Below are 16,083 nucleotides of genomic sequence, written 5' to 3'. Positions count from 1 at the left end.
GATTCTTTTTTTTTTGGGGGGGGGGGGGGAGGGAGGGAGGGGAGAGGAAGGGGTGGTTATAAAATCAAGTTGTCAAGAGGAGACTTGAGGAATCCACATCTGTGTTTATAGAATTGCAAACTGTCCAGTTCCAATCGACTGCCTAATCTGTTAGCAAGTTTGTTGCTTTATGTAAAGTTCTCTTAAATGTTCATCTTCAGTTTTATAAGTCTTTTTTTAATTTCAATAAACTAGTAAAAGATGGATTTGGCAACATAATTTTTTGGAGCAGTTAAGAGTTAATAGGCAAGAATTAGATGTTGTCACTGGATTTGCTTAGGATTGCCCCCGATGCGATCTTTCTACCCAGCTTGATGTGCCAGGACCTTGGTCTCATTTGATCTTTACTGTTGCAGTGCTGGAAAGTGCAAAATGACAACCAAGAAAGCTCAGGCAGCTGTAGCTGAAATGTCAGGTGCCTGCTGGGCTCACCAAGAGCAAGCTTGTGGTGCCAGTGGAGAAAAGTGGAAAGGGACTTGTGAAGGAGAGAGGAACCTTTACCTTGCTTCAGTGCCCACTTCTAGCTGTGAAATGTTTTCTGTTAGCGTATAGGGTGGTCTTGGTTGCTTTTCTTTAACTTGACTTTAATGTTAACACCTTAAGGAATAGCAGGTGAAAGAGCAGCTCCACCTCTGCTCCAGCAGCCAGATGGAGAGGACAGACCTGACCTGGGCCTGTTGGAATGACCTGGATAAGAATGGAGAAGTAGCCCTCTTCTGACAGCACCAGCAGAAGTGTCAGCACTCCCCACTAAGAGGCGAGAGCAATCTCGGTGAGGATGAGTATGCAGACAAACTCTGTTTTTTATTGCATCACTTGGTCATGCCCGAAAGCCATCCCAGCTTGAAGAGGGAAGGTGTGGCTGTGTCTTCCTCCTCGGTGACAAGCTGCCTGAACAGAGAGCCAGGGCGTGCTGCCTCCTCTTCTGCTCTCGTGAGGGCAGGAGGTGGAACCTGTTAAGTGTTTAAAAGCAGAAGCGTCAGGACCTTGCAGCCTCTCTTCAGCTTACTCCATACCCCCTCTAGAGTAGCTGCAAGGAAGTGTAGACTACAGCAGAACAGCTCCTCCAGGCAACTTGAGCCTGAACCACCACCCAAGCGGTGTCACTCCAGGGTTAGCGACAGGCAGAGGCAGTTCCCAGGGGCAGAAGCACAGTGCCTTGCTGCTCTTAGCAAGGGGGAAGCTTTTCTCATGTCACTCAATGCTCAAAAAAACCCCAAAGCATTTGGAGGGGCTGCTGCTCAGACAGCAAAGGGGTGACAGCACAGTAGAAGTACAGCTGCAGAGAGCTGTTCTGGAGTAATTATGGACTTGAACCTCTCCAGAACCTTCAGCATGAAAGGGGGAGCAAGCATCTGTTAGGGATTCTGAGGAGTGTGGCTAGCACAGAACACACATGGGCCACCACACCACTTCCACACTCCAGTGCAGCTGGGGTGTATGAGGTAAGGAATACCTTCACTGGGAAGCTTTGGGCTGTTAAACAACCCTCATGCTGTGTCTGGTCCTTAAAGCTTCTGAATAATAGAACAAGCTGCAGAGGTAAACCTCTCTGTTCTGATAAAATCAAGACCTTTATTCTTCTCTCCCACTTGAAAAGATGTCACCACAGATGGATTATTGGGTTAATAATAGCTAAAGGAAATGGATTACTAATGGCCACATCCTGTAGCAGTGAGGCATTCCTTAGCTCTCCCAGTCCTCAACAGAGAGAACTCCATCTAAGCAGATGTTTTAAACTGGGGGAAACAGCAACAGAGTGGTTGTCTACTGCTAAAACTCAAACAGGACAACACAGAGCCTTTGCAAGGAAGCAAGACACTCGCTCACACAGGCTTAAATACCCAGCCAGGCCTCCTCGGGAGTTAAGGGTCAGCATCGCACTGCAAAGGAGTTCAGACAGTTAGCTGGTGTCCTTCCATGTCTCTTGCAGCCATCTTCACATGAGCTGTCTGTTATGCATTGACCTCAGAAACACCTCACCTGTGTAAGTCTCCTCTGCATTTTCATGGTGGTTGTGCCCTGTTTTACCACAGAGCAGTGGGCCCCAACATACAGGGGCTGTCAATGGGGGATTTTTTTTGAGGGTCAAGGGGATATCCCAACCATCTTGTGCTACGCTGCCATAATGGTTCTCTCATTTTACACACAATAAAAATCAGGTTAAATATTCACTCTTTGGCTACTTCCTTCTTTCCCTACAAGCTCTAGTGGCTGGTGAGAGAATGGGCAAGAAGTTACTACAGCTCAGTTTTACCAACCTGAACTCTTTCTGTGCTCCTGGCAGCAGACTTGCTCTTCCGTGAACTCGACATGCTCAGTGGCAGTAGTCCAAATCTTAAAGAGATGGAAAAAAGACTTAAGGCTGGTCACAGGGAAGCAGCAATTCCAGACCTGCTTCCCAAATAAACAACAGGACACACAGAAGAGCCAAGCACCTCACCTGATCTGGCTGGAGGCTAATGGCAAGATGTTGTGGAGCTCCTGGGAGCTCGGAGCACCACTCCGGCTCGTGTACTGATTCTCCGTCCCAGTGAGCAAGCCAAAGAGAACCTGGAAGGCATGAAGGAGCTGTTTGGTTTTGGGAGCATGCAACACACTGCTGGTGAGTCTGCTGGCACACCTCTTGGGACTGGTTTTAAGTCTGAACATGAAGCATCTCCCTTCCCTCTCCAACTCTTGCTTTATTTAATTGGCACTGTTCATGATGACCACAGTTGAGCTACAGGCCTGTTTCAGCACCACTTAACCCAATTAGCATTGCACAGGCTCCAGTGAATCCTGTTAGATAAAGTTCAGCCACCCCCATGCACAATGATGTGCTGTGCAGCCAGCTCAGCAAGCTCCTCTGATCTTCAGCTGGCATTAAATACTCTTCCCATTCCCAAGAAGCTGCCAGCAGTTATCTTTAGACTTTAAGCAGTCTGTAAACCCAGCCCAGCTGCCCCTCTAAATGTGCTTCCCACTCCAGCCCTTCTGCAACTTACAGAGGTCCGCTGGACCAGGCGGTTGAGGTTGCTGTTCAAGTGTGGAGTGAAAACATCCAAGTCAAATGGGTCAATGTGACCCTCCAGAAAGTCTGTCACCTTCTCAATCCTAAAGTAGAGTGGAGGAGTCCCATCAGGGGTTACATCCTAGTGATGGCTGTTGGTGCCAACAGGGTGGTTTCACTGAAGGTCCTTCTGAAACAGCCCCAGAGGTGACTGAGCAAAACAGGAATTGCTCAGAACAGCAGCAGCCTGAAGCATTTCTAGCTCCAAACAACCTACATCATCTGCTGCTGTGGAGGAACCGCCTTCTTATGGTACACCTCAGAGAGAGATACCTCAGTTCAGGACTGGAGCATCTACAAGGTTTTAATTCTTGGGTGGAGGCTTAACTGCTCTCTCTAGGGCCATCCCTGCAATGCTGCATATGCAAGCAGGGAGGACCAGCCTGCTGCCCCGATCAGATCTCAGCCACAGAATTCCAACCCTCCGCTATTTTGAGAATGAACCTAGCTTGGTTGACAATGTCAGAGCTTGAAGTCTACATTGCCCTTCTGCCATGAGGCCCCAAAGGCACCACCACTCCTGCAGCTAAGTTCCTACCAGCCAGGAAGGCTCCTGCTTCAAACCACTTCAGAGCCCCACAAACTCCTGCTGGTATCTGAATCCCAGAGCTGCACAGACCTGGCATCGTGCCTGATCCTGCCGCTCTTGGCGTCCTCGCTCTTGGCTGTCAGGATGATGCTGAGGTACCGCAGATCATACAGCAACTGCAGAGCTCTGTTCTGGGTCATGGGGAAGGTGCCTGCTCTCTGCAAATAGGACAGTCAGGACATGGCTCTGCTCATGCAGAGGGTTGTCAGAGGATTGCTTCAGGGAGATGTGTAAAACACCAGCACCAAGAAACAACCAAGCTAAGTGAACTGTCCTGAGCGTGCAGGCTGGTGTCTGATCCCTTTTTTGCCTTGCTCTTGGGGGAGGCAGGGGAAGAACCTACCACCCCCCCACCCCAGCAACCCCAGGCAGATGTCTTCTCTTCTGAGGATCAGGAGCCTATGCACCACTGCCTGCCCAGCAACCCTCCTGTCCCACAGCAGCAGCGGCAAGGACTGATCCTGCTCACTTACCTTCTCCTGCTTCTCTTCCACAAGCTTTTCATAGGCAGCAAGCACTTCTGCCATGCAAGCCCTCAGCAACTCCTGCAAGGTGACCTTGGGAAGAGTGTGACCACCGACCCTGTTCACCTCTTGGCACAGGCTGAAGAGGAGGCACTGGACGTACCAGGAGGGCTGTTTAAGGAGACTCTGTTATCTTCATACAGTCTGTAGGCTCTGTTAGCTTTATCACTTCAGTTCTCCTGATGTAAGCTTCCCACTTCCTCAGAAACCACAAAGCTCTGCTACTGAAACCCACCTGCCCCCACAACATGGCTCAAGTATCTCAGGGGTTTTGTTTACTGATACAACAGCAATCCTCAAAGTCCCAGGAGAACTTTACAGGAGGTATTCACCTGAGTGTAGGCAGGACAAAACTCCTTGTTATGTATGCCTCTTCTGTCACCACTGACCCTGCTCTGACTACTCACTACCTGGGCTTCTTATTTGCTCCCTCACTCTTCTGGGCCTTCTAGCTATCCTGAGTTCTCATCCAGCTGCTTTTCTCTTCAACAACAACAAAATTCACCTCATTAGGTTCACTATAAAAGTTCTACTAGCCTGCCCAGCCCCTCCTGTACTGCGCAGAGAACTCACTCTTGCCCAGTGCTTCCATGCAATTGCCACCTGTGTCATTTCTGCACCACCCCCATACCTACAGAAAGCTGCAAGCCTTGCTACTCTGAGGTTTTGCAAAGTCCTCCTGTCCTTCAGTGCATCCATGAGATCTCTCTCCTGGGGAGCTCTGTGTATAAACTCAGTCTTTGGCTCAGTTTTACAGGATCTGGGCCAATCTTACTCATTTGAATATCCTGCAGCAACTATCTAATTTCCTTCCTCTGACCTCTGTCCTTCAGAGGCAAGCATCTCAAAGAACAAATAAAGAGCACTGCAGAGTGTTTGCCCTCTGCTCGTAACACCAAGCAAACTCCCCAGCTGGTCAGGACCATCTAACAGATGGTTTTGGAAACCAGAGCTCTTCTCCTTCCAGCAGACTGCTGCTCTGTGTTTACTGAGAGGACATTCCTCATACCTGCACAGGCAGCCTGATCTTTGAGGTTACACTGCTTCCAGATTCTGTCTCCTCCTGGATTTCAATTTCATCCCAGTTGGTGGCTGTGGCCAAGACAGAGCCAGCTGTGTTGAGCACCAAAGTGTGGGCAAAGCACTGAACCAGACCCTAGAATGCAAAACACAAAAGCATCAGTCACAGCCAGCCAGCTGTACTGGGAATCATAAAGGGTGAGCAGCCTGCTCCTGCCTGTAATGAGACCAACCTCCTGTATGCCCCTGCCCCTCCCAAAGCAAATCTTCATGGAATCACAGAATGGGTTAGGTTGGGAGGGTCCTTTAAAGGTCATTTATCCAACACCCCTGCAGCCAGGAGGGACATCTGCAACTAAAGCAGGTTGCTCAACCCAGTCCAACTTGACCTGGAATGGTTCCAGAGATGTGGCTTCTACCATCCCTCTGGGCAACCTGGGCCAAGGTCTCACCACCCTCAATATAAAATTCTTCCTTCTCTGTAGACAAAATCTCCCCTGCTTTAGTTTCAGACCATCACCCCTTGTCCTGTCACAACAGACCCTGCTAAAAAGTGTGTTCCCATCTTTCTTCTCAGCCCCTCTAAGTAATAAAGGGCCCCAATAAAGTCTTCTCTTTTCCAGTCTGAACAACCCCATCTCCTGAAGATCAATGCACTGGATGTCACTTCTGAGCTGCTGCTGCTATCTCCTGTCCCTACAGGCTGACTGAGCAAGTGGCAGCAGTAGGGTGAGCTCGCAGCAGCCCTGACCACAGGCATCTGAGTGAGTGAAACCCACACAGGAAGCAGCTGCAACAAAAGAAAACAGCTCCTTACTTTGGTAACAGCTGAGCTCCACATCTGGTAAGCAAAGAGGCTCTGCTGCTGCAGCTCTGCCTTCACCTCCTGCCACTTGGCCTGCACAGGGGTCACCTCCTGGGCTTTCCCTTTCCCCAGCTTCTTAGTGGAGCGAGCTTCCTTCAGTGCCGCCTCCATGCTGCCTGACTGGCCCAGGATACACTGCTTCAGGTGAGGGCACAGCTCGGTCAGTGACTGGCAGAGTCTCGCCATGAAGAGGACAGCATTGAGCCTGGCATCGCTGGCAGCATCTCCCTGCCCCCCCAGAAGGCTCTGGGCATTCTGGAGCTCTTCACGGACACAGCCCAGGAGGTGGTGGATGCAGGCGACGCAGTGGTCGCGGAGCAGCCCCTCCACGGTGCCAGCGTCGGCGAAGCGGTCAAAGGCAGAGCACGACTGCGCCACCGGAGCAGTCTCCTTGGTGGCAGAGGAGTCTGTGGGAAGGTAGAACAGGAGATCATCCAGCCTGGCCTTCAGCTTTGAGTCCAGAGCTGAGCAGAAGCTCTGCACACATGGTGTGAATGCCTGGGCCTTCATGGCCAGGCCAGTCCTGGCCAGCTGCCCGCGGTTTGCCACATTGACCCAAGCGGCGTTGGGAGGGAGGTCGCTGGAGCTCTCTGACCACAGGAACAGGGCCACGTTGTGCTCAAACTGGATGTGCTTGCTCAGGGCAGAGGTGTTGGATTTGACCTCGAGCTCCTGCAAGGCTAAGGTGAGAAGCTGTTTGGAGCTGCTTGAGATGGATTCAAAGCCTTCTTTGGTCAGAGTCTGGAACAGAAGCAGGAGAGGAAAACAAACAACCAAATAAGCACCTTTCACACATGCCACCAAGCACTTACACCAGACACTGCAGGCACCACTGGGCTGTGTGAGACAACCAGAGGGGGCACCGAGCATGGCTGCTCATGAAGAGAAGAGAGAGACCAACAGAGAGCTACCAGGATGATTAAGGGACGGGAGCATGTGTCCTGTGAGGCTGAGAGGGGATTAAATAAATGTTTATAAATATCTGAGGGCTGAGTGTCAAGAGGGAGGGGACAGACTGCTCAGTTGCACCCTGTGACAGGAGCATGGGTAATGGATATAAACTACCGCACAGGAGGTTCCACCTCAACAGGAGGAGGAACTTCTTCACTGTGAGAGTCACAGAGCACTGGAACAAGCTGCCCAGGGGGGTTGTGGAGTCTCCTTTTCTAGAGACTTCCAAGACCCATCTGGATGTGTTCCTGTGTGACCTGTGCTGGATTCTATGGTCCTGCTCTGGCAGGGGGGTTGGACTCCATCTTCAAACATCCCTTCCAACTCCTAACACCCTATGATCCTATGAACTGCTGCAGCAGAGCACCCACCTCCAGCCTGTCCAGGAAGAGCTGCTGCAGCAGGTCCTCCCAGAAGGAAGCAGGCTTCTCCAAGAGGCGTCGGCACACGGCAGCCCAGTTCTGGCTCATGGAGTCACTCGACAGCAGCTCCCACACCGCGTCACGAATCCCTGCCAGGCCTTTCATGCTCTTCACATAGATGAGCAGGTTGCTGACCCCGGCCCTGATGTCATCACTGCACCTGAAGACAAGGTTTTGCTTCAGTCTGACCTGCTCAGACAGCCCCAGGCAAGGCAGGAGAGAACACTGGCTACACTGAGGTGAGGGAATTCTTAACATGACACTAAGAGGCTCTGCCTGCACAATCACCTGCAGGCCTTAGGGTCAGGGAGGCAGCTGTACCCTGGAGTCCATCATGGGTAGGAAAGCCACGTGCCCACTGGCAGGAACCCTGGGCTGTGGTGGGTACCAAAGCCACCAAAGCAGTGTCCCACGAATGGCCTAGGAAAGCTGGCAGGGCAGGTGGGAGCTCTAGAAGCATGGCTGGGGAAACATCCCATGGCCAGCAAGCAGACCACAGTGGGCTGCAGCTGATGTCAGGGACCAGGTGGCTCCATCACTCCTCCACGGGGCAAGGCATGATGGGATGTGGTGGGCTGGCAACTCTAAAACGGAGCTCTGGCTGCTCTCACAGTCCAGGGATGGGTGGTGAGGAGGAAGGAGGTGCTGGATCAAGAGACATGTGAGCCTGGTAAGAGATTTTCTTCTAATTCTCTCTGTGCTTATTTGTTGGTGGTTATGGCAACATAAGACAGCTCTAACAAATATCTTCATTCAGCCCAGGTTAGCTCAGTGTGCTCCAGCCTGACTCTTAAGACATGTTGTGTTGCCTCTGGCTGTTGAACTGTTGAGTAGACGGATGCTGGGCAAGAAGCCAGCTAGAGTGAGCAAGCTTGGGTTTGCTTTGTGCTGCTGCCCTTGCAAAGTGGCTATGAGAGCCTGGAAGAGCTCTGCAAAGGGGCTGCTGTCACACTCACATGGCAATCCACTTCTGCAGAGTGTCTCTGAGGTAATCCTGGTTGATGGGGTGGGCCAGGGTCCGCAGGGCTGGCTGGAACTGCACCACTGACTCTGGGAGGTATTTGAACCAGCTGCTCAGCTTCACCTCTTCCTCCAGAACCCCACCTCTGCCTGGAAGCACACAGCCAGGGGATGAAGCCAACATGAGGGGAGCCTCCTGCCAACAAATCCAGGCTGCCAGGCTCTTACCTGCTGGGTGCTGGCCTGTGGTGCTCTCCAGAGTGGAGAAGAGCAAGCCACAGGGCAGGGCTGGATCTGGTGGCATCCCCTCAGGCATAGTGTAGAAGAGAGCATGAGCCTGGTACAGGGTGGTGGTCAGCAGCTCTATCAGTGAGCATACCTGAGCTTTTATACCTGCACCTGCAGAGAAACCACTATCAGCTGAGCCAGCCCCTTCAGAGAGGTACCAGCAGCCCTGAGGCTCCAGGGATGGGCTGAAGGACAAAGGACTCAGCCCCAGGTACCACCTGTAGTTCAGAAAAAGGGTCCTCTCTCTGGTGTGCAAACATTTACATTTAAATTGTCCTAGAAATGTGGGGTCTAGTATTGAAATCAACACAGATTATGGAGGGAACACCTTGATGGTTTGATCTGTGTCCAAATCCCTCTCTGGTTTTTCTCCAGAAGCCAGAACAATGCATCATCTACAAAGGTTAGCAGCATTTTACCATCTTTAGATACTGCTCTTAATTCCTATGTCTTGTTTCTGGTTATCTCAACTTTTGAGGTCATTTTATTCTTTGCTCCTAGGGGGTTTCTGTGCCTGTTACCCTGGTTTCAGACCTGTCCATGACAGGCTTATTCAACCTAGATGTTTTTCATTCCATCTTTTCAACATCAAGTTGCTTCCTCATTACAGATGGGCTTGGCTTAATATCTTGAGCACTGTTAATGCTTGTGGCCACTGCAGCAAAGTGATGTGGCTGTATCTCCCCTGTCATTAACTCGATGGAATCATTCCACCCTCTCCTCAGTGGGGCAAGAGGGAGCCGAAGTCAAGGGGGCTACCCTGACTTTCAAAAGGAGGTAGCCCGTGGTACTGACCATGGTGTGGCTGGTTGAGAAGCTGCTGTATGGCCAACTTCCTGGCCAAGAGGAAGTCAGCCAGGGCCTGGCGTGGTGAACTGTCCTCCAGGAGCATGATGGCACACAGGGCTTCTGCCACTGCCTGGTCTGACACAGTCTGGTTCTTCAGCAGGGATTTGCTCTCCTGCAGGATGGTGGATCTGGCAAGGGAATGAGGTGGACAGTCAGTGCTTGTCCAAGGTATTCAGGTGCGGTTACATGGTAACCCACCAAGGAAGGATATCCTTTTCCCCAGGCAGAAGGACACTATCTGAGTGTTATGGTTCCAGGTGAAGTTTCTTGCCCCTCAGGTGGCACAAGACACAGGGTAGCTGGCTGCAAGATGTCTGTGAGAGCAAATTCTCACGTCATAGGCTCATGGAATGGTTTGGGTTGGAAGGGACCTTCAAAGATCACCTAGTCCAACTGCAGTCAGCTAAAGCAGGTTGCTCAGAGCCATAAACAGCCTGATCTAGAATGGCATCTACCACCCCTCTGGGCAACCTGGGCCAGTATCTCACCACTCTCACTCTCTTCCTTGTATCTGGTCTAAATCTCCCTCTTCTAGTTTAACCATCACTCCTTGTCCTGCCACAACAGGCCCTGATACAAAGTCTGTCCCCATCTTTCTTATCAGCTCCTTTAAATACTGAAAGGCCACCATAAGGTCTCCCTGGAGTCCTCTTTTCTCCAAACTCTCTCAGGCTATCCTCACAGCAGAGAGGTTCCAGCCCTCGGATCATGTTTGTGGCCTCCTCTGGACCCACTCTAACAGGTCCACGAATCTCCTGTGCTGAGGACTCGAGAGCTGAACACAGTGCTCCAAGTGAAGTATCACCAAGTCCAACCTCCCTCCTACAGGCAGGGCCACCTCCCACCAAATGAGCTTGCTCAAGCCCCATTCAACCCGACCGTGACCACTTCCCTGGCAACGTGTCCCTCCACCCTCCTCCGACATGCCTTCCCAGGGCCGCCGTGGCCACAGGCTGCCCCACCTGAGGTGGCTGGCGGCAGCCACTTGCCGCAGCAGGATGGGGAAGCGGGCGAGGATGGGGCTGCTACGGGCACGGGGCACATCGAGCTGCAGCTGCCGGCGGAGGTGGCCACCGAGCAGGTGGAGGCGGGCAGCGGGCAGGTACCGGCCGGCCTCCACGGCACCCCACACCTTCTCGGGGACGTCCAGCAGCAGCTTCAGCTGCGCCGCCGCCCGGTAGAACGTTTCCTGAACAGGCGGCCGAGCCTGGAGGGGAGGAAGGAGGGGGTCAGAGCTGCCTCCGGAGCCACCCGCAGCTGCACCGCTGCCCGCCGCCCCTCTCACCGGCGCTGCGGGGCCAGACCGGGCCGCTCCGCCCCGTTGCAGGCCCCGCACGGCACCCAAGAGGCGCTCGGCGCTGAGCCGCATGTCGGCGATGGTGTCGGCCGCTTCGATCAGGTCTCGGTACCGCTCGCCCACCATCTGCCGCAGTTCCTCCCGCTTCTGCTCGATGCCGGCCCGCAGCCGCCGCTCCACCTCCCGCAGCTCGGCCGCTGTGTGCGCCTCGAAGAGCGCCTCGGCCTCGGTGCCCCGCGCCGCCATGGCTACCTCGGCCCGGAACCGGGGCGGTGCTGACGTGTGCGCCGCCGCGGCAGCCATCTTTGCGACGGGAAAGGGGAGGGCACTGCCGGGCCAGCAGGGGGGCGGGGCGTCGCCATCTTTGTGACGGGAATGGGAGGATGCCGCCATCTTTGTTGAGGGCAGAGCCGCGGCTGGGCGTCGTTGCTATGGCGACTCCGCCCCGGGGCAGCGGGGGTGGAGAAAACGCGAATTAACAATTATTTATTTAATTGTTTGTCCGTTTCCCGGGGAAGTGGGCCGGTTGTCGCATCCTGCGGGTGCCGCTCTCGCTCCACGCAGCCCCGGGAGGTGGGTTGCGCCACGCTGCTTCTAATGGAGCGGGACCGCATCCCTGCTTCAGCCTCCGGGCAGCAGGGTCGTGGGTCCCGTGGGGGCTGCTGTGGGATTCTTCTGCTGTGTCTGGCCTAGAGGGGCTCTCCCGGTGCACGCCAAGACCCGGCAGCCCTCGGGGGAGGCAGCGGGACGGTGGCGGTGCCGGGTCTGCATGTCGGGAGGTGGAGGGAGCAGAGAAGCCGAGGATGAGCCCCGATCTCTCCTCCTGAGTGGCCTTTGTGGCTTCGGAGGGTTCTCTTCAAACAGGGTTTGAACGCAGGTCAGGATGCTGCTGTTGGAGCGCTGATGTCTCTTCCAGCAGCGCTGCTCTGTGCACCAAGAAACTGCGTGCGCCCAGGTCTCCAAGGTGGGCAACAGCCTCCTGGTTTGCATCAGCAGTAAGTGTGAGCCCGGCAGGACCAGGGCAGGGATTGCCCCCCTCTACATGGCACTGGTGAGGCTGCACCTCAAATCCTGGTTTCAGTTTTGGGGCTCTCAATACAAGAAGGACGTTGAGGGGCTGGGATGGGCTCAGAGAAAGGCAACAAAGCTGATGAAAGGTCTAGAGCACAAGTCTGGGGAGGAGCAGCTGAAGGACCTGAGGTTGTTCAGCCTGGAGAAAAGGATGCCGAGGAAGACCTGGCTGTCTACAACTCCCTGAAAGGAGGTTGGAGCCAGCTGGGGGATCGAAAAACAGGGCAAGAGGAAACAGCTTCAAATGTTTCAGGAGTTTTAGGTAGGACGTGAGGAACAATTTCTTCCCTGAAAGGGTTCTTAAGCCCTGGAACAGGCTGCCCAGGGCAGTGGTGGGGTCCTCCCTGAAGGGACTGAAAAGCTCTGTAGATGTGGTGCTGAGGGACATGGTTTAGTGGTGACCTGGCAGTGCTGGGTTAATGGTTGGACTTGATGATTTTAAAGTTCTTTTCCAACCAAAACAATTCTATGATTTTTCTCCTAAAATGCTTTCAGCAAAACTTTTCTGTCCTCATCTGATGTGTTTTTAATACAAATTAAATGCACATGGTTTTGGCAGCATCACGCTGAATGAAAGTGTGTCGAAGGGGGGAAGAGGGATGCAGCTGGGGACAAAAAAAAGCCCCTGGGAGTTGTGTTTTATTTCTCTTTTACGCGGCTTGAACTTGCAATACCTACACTCCCCATCAGATCGCGTGGTGCTTCCCTCCAGAGCAGAACGAAATCAACAGGCTCTGCTTTTTGATTGCAAGATCTTCCCTGGGCAGTTTCTTCGTGTCAGCCTTGGTGTGAAGACTTAATATTTTCTGACTGAATCCCAGAGCCAGCTCTCTGTGTACCTACTGCTGTGTACACAGAGATCAGAGCTCCCCGGAGCCAGAGTACCTGTTCAGCACCTCAAGCTGACTCAGCCAGCTGCAACGCAGTGTAGCAACAAGCTTGATAATTGCTGGCTTCCAAACGCTTGTTCCCAGAGGGAAATCCTGCCCCTGTTGCCTCTGAGAGGCAGATCTTGAGGGGAAGGGCTGTCTGCGTAGCCTCCACCGGGCAGGAGAGCAGAGTGTGTGGTCTTGGGGGATTGGGGGAGAGGCTTTGCTTCTGAAGGTTGCATTCCATACCTTTAGTGTTGCAAATTGAAGGAGAGTGGGAAGAAATAATCGCCGGTGTTCAGGAGTGAAGGGATTTCTTTGTGTGGAAGCTGTTGATGGCAGAGCTGGTCAGAGCTAAACTTTGTGTTTATAGCAGAGCCAGTTTCTTCATATCAGTGTTTCCCAGCAGTGTACCTCTTTTCTGAGCACTCCCACCCCTCTCTGCACATCCCCTCCCCGTGCTCATCCCTCCAGCAGATTAAATCTCCGCCGATGGCACTTTGCATTCCCTGATCTTATCAAAACCAGCCTGGAGGTGTTACCGTCTTGGGATGAGAAGCCTCTCGGTCCAGCTGTTCAGACTTTGGTGACTGCAACCCTTTGTACTCAAAGAGCTGCTTGTGGTTGTGCTTCATCTGTGGCCCATCTAATTCAGGGCCTGATGCCTCTACCTCAATGCCCCAAGTCTGTGCTGACTAGGGAGTGAGGGTTTGGGGCAAATGCAGTTCTCCTCCTGCATGGACCTTCTGAATCTGAGACCACCCCATGGATGAGTATCTGGGTGTGTTGCTCACCAACAGGGAGGTGGATGTGGGGAAGAACTGGTTCTGGGAGGGTGACAGTGTGAATTACCCTTGCTAGAGCTTCAGTGTTGGTGCCTCTCCTCCCAGGGGAAGAATCCAAGTCCTGATTATACCCTGCTGCTCCCACCCAGCTCTGACAAATGCACATGGAGTCAGAAACTGTAGGAAAACTCTTTTACTTCCCTCCCACCCCATCCATGACTCCCTCCCTGGAGCACAGACCGTGGCAGTTGGGAGGCTTCGCTGCAGGAAGGTTTAGTTCACACTGAGACACTGAGATACAATTGCTGGGGAGGAAAGCAACACATAAAGCAGAGAAACATTCTCTGGTGTGCTCCAGTCACAATGTGTCACACACCAGACCCACGCACGCTATACAGAGCACAGCTATAGATACAGAGGGTGTATGTACAGGAGGTGGGGAGCGTGGTGCAGTGCTGCTGGTGGGGTATAATCCCCACGTTGCTACAGCCCTGGCTTGGCAGGGAAGGGCTCTTGTGTTTAATGTAGAGGCTAAAGCTTGCCCTGCCTTCTGCTTGTCAGTGTGGGAGCAGCCCCTGCGGTCCCTCCTGGCTCATGCATGGTGCCACCAGCCCCACGGCACACAAGGAGGGCAAAGGGGAGCCAAGGGACCTTTGAGGGGCTGGGTCCAATTTGCTCCAGCATCCACAGAAAAATATGGGCTGCAGAATGTCTCCACAGCATCAGTATAATAAACTCCTTTGCTAGAGTGTCCAATATATACAGATATGTACAATCACCCACCCCTTCTCTCCTCCTGGCCATGCAGTGGGTTGTCCAGGCTTGGCATCCTTCATTATCTCCTGATCAGGAAATGGCTTGAGGCAGGTTCCCCTGAATCTCAGCTGGAGCCTGGCTGTCCCCCTGCCCTGGCTTTTTGCAGTCCAGGTCCTGGAGCAAGCAGGGAGCGGGCTGGAATCCGTCAGGAGATACATGGATATGAGGCTGACAAGGGAGGGCAGAGGCGTCCTCAGGTTGGAAACCAGCAGGTGTCATTTCAGCTCTAGCAATGGGAAGGCTGTTTTGGGGTCTGTTGTGCTCTTTGCTCGTGCCTTCCTGGCGATCCCCTCTTCGAGAAGCTCTGGACAGGGAGTGCAGCTGGGGCAGCCTCAGCAGAGGGGATGGAGACTCTCCCTGAGCAGTTTGAATTCAGCTTCTTCACAGCAAGGGCTGAAACAACCCCCTGGGATGTGAGAGTTGAGCCCTGCTCTCAAGCAGTGGCACAGATCCAGAGCCTGGGAGCAATCATTGCATGGGCTGGAGCTGGCTGGGAAGCACAAGTTGCACAACCATTTGCAAGGCTGGCTGCGTTTGTGCAGGTCCAGGAGGGAAGGGACCTCTCCATGGAGTTCCCAACAAAGACTAGGCTCTTCCCATCATGGTGGGGAGTCAGGAAGCCCTCCAGAGTGCAGTGCAGTTCTTTAAGAGTTCGTTATTTTAAAGAAGTCCAAGGCAGCTTTGGTGCTGATACGAAGAGCTGTAGAGACGCAACAAGAAGGCTCCAGCTCTAAACTCTTGGCTTTCTAGCACCTGGGGGCACTGACCATCAACAAGCCAAGCTTGGTCTGGGGTGGGCACAGTTGGAAGCGTGCCCAGGGTGATGCTCAGCCTGGCCAGACTTCACACGCAGGGGATGGAGGGAACAGAAACAGCAAGAATGCCTCCACATAGGTCAGTCCCATGGAGGCTCAGGAATGCTGTGGAGCTGCCTCTCAGCTTTGTGTAGGGGGAAGCCAGTGGCAGGGAGGGGAAGGGGAGTTGGTTTCTCCCTGGCTTTGAGGGGGCCACAGCCATGTTCTGGCAGTCTCTTGCAAGAGTGACCCCCTGCAAACACTTCCGGTGATAGCCCCAGCCAAGGTAGGGTGGTCACACTCACAGTCCTGCAGCAGAGTGACCACCCCCAGTCCTGCTCTGAGGAGGGTCTAGATCCATGCTCCCAGCACACAGGCGAGCTCTGTGGGACACACCAGTCCCTGCTTCCCATTGCCTCAGATATGTGATAAATCTGCTCCTGCTGCTCCAGCCGAGCAGGTGGGAGCTGTAATTAATCTCACTTGCCTGGGGACAGTCTGTGTGTGAAGTGGCAGTGGAACTACTCCAGCACTTGCCAGGTTCAGCCTATTTGCTCTGCAATAACCAGGAGAGATTTCTTATTAATGCTGCCAGCAGCCCTGTGAGGCTTTTCCGAACAGATCCAATATCAGGTCAAGTTCCCACTAAAATCAAGTGGTTGGGCAGGAAAACTTTGTTAGCCACAGCACTAACAGTGCTGCTGTTTATTAGTCAGCAATGAGCCAGCAGAAGGTTTTATTTTACTGGTTTTACTGCAAGTGTTGGGCTGTGCTTCCCTCCCCTGCTCACTTCACCAAGGCAGCACTTTTCATCCTCCTGCCCTTTTTTCCTGGAGTGAGCTGTGGCAGGGTGACCATGGGGTGCCCTGGCAGCCCCCCAAAAGCTACCTCA

General features: G+C 53.3%; 1 protein-coding gene and 1 long non-coding RNA gene across 8 annotated transcripts; one reads left to right on the top strand and one right to left on the bottom strand.

Annotated features, from left to right (window-relative positions):
- Positions 1-19: 19 nt before the first annotated feature.
- COG1 (component of oligomeric golgi complex 1) lies at positions 20-11,159 on the bottom strand. Of its 6 annotated transcripts, none has more exons than XM_068151180.1 (15): positions 10,845-11,157; positions 10,522-10,766; positions 9,506-9,687; positions 8,651-8,821; positions 8,419-8,572; positions 7,412-7,622; positions 6,042-6,830; positions 5,214-5,360; positions 4,154-4,315; positions 3,711-3,838; positions 3,027-3,135; positions 2,483-2,592; positions 2,301-2,376; positions 1,870-1,922; positions 903-992 (listed from the first exon to the last, which is right to left on the bottom strand). In XM_068151180.1, exons 1-14 carry the CDS (start codon positions 11,100-11,102, stop codon positions 1,905-1,907), a joined length of 2,760 nt encoding a protein of 919 aa, XP_068007281.1. In that variant the 5' UTR covers positions 11,103-11,157; the 3' UTR covers positions 903-992; positions 1,870-1,904. The 6 variants fall into 6 exon arrangements, with proteins under 6 accessions (XP_068007278.1, XP_068007284.1, XP_068007280.1 ...); XM_068151181.1 differs by having other exon boundaries at positions 904-992; positions 1,884-1,922; XM_068151177.1 differs by lacking the exon at positions 1,870-1,922 and having other exon boundaries at positions 20-992; positions 10,845-11,159.
- Positions 2,556-6,243, top strand: LOC137447565 (uncharacterized). 2 transcript variants are annotated; one of them, XR_010988888.1, is made up of 3 exons: positions 2,556-2,644; positions 5,927-6,068; positions 6,162-6,243. It is a non-coding gene; the product is annotated as an uncharacterized lncRNA (long non-coding RNA). The 2 variants fall into 2 exon arrangements; XR_010988887.1 differs by having other exon boundaries at positions 5,848-6,068.
- Positions 11,160-16,083: the final 4,924 nt, after the last annotated feature.

Source organism: Melanerpes formicivorus, unplaced genomic scaffold, assembly GCF_026170545.1.
Source record: "Melanerpes formicivorus ecotype bairdi unplaced genomic scaffold, bMelFor1.0.p_v2 SCAF_21, whole genome shotgun sequence".
NCBI lineage: Eukaryota > Metazoa > Chordata > Aves > Piciformes > Picidae > Melanerpes > Melanerpes formicivorus.
The sequence above is the reverse complement of the archived record's forward strand: the minus strand, read 5'-3'. Positions and strand labels throughout refer to the sequence as shown.

Bases quoted from the DNA above. Each gene is read 5' to 3' on its own strand.
- COG1 (XM_068151177.1), bottom strand. From the start codon at position 11,159: ATGGCTGCCGCGGCGGCGCACACGTCAGCACCGCCCCGGTTCCGGGCC. The intron at 8,822-9,505 runs GTCAGTACCACG...GTTTCTCTGCAG, and splicing joins TCTCAACCAGCCACACCATG to GTGCAGGTATAAAAGCTCAG. The intron at 6,831-7,411 runs GTGGGTGCTCTG...CTTCTGTTCCAG, and splicing joins TCTTCCTGGACAGGCTGGAG to ACTCTGACCAAAGAAGGCTT.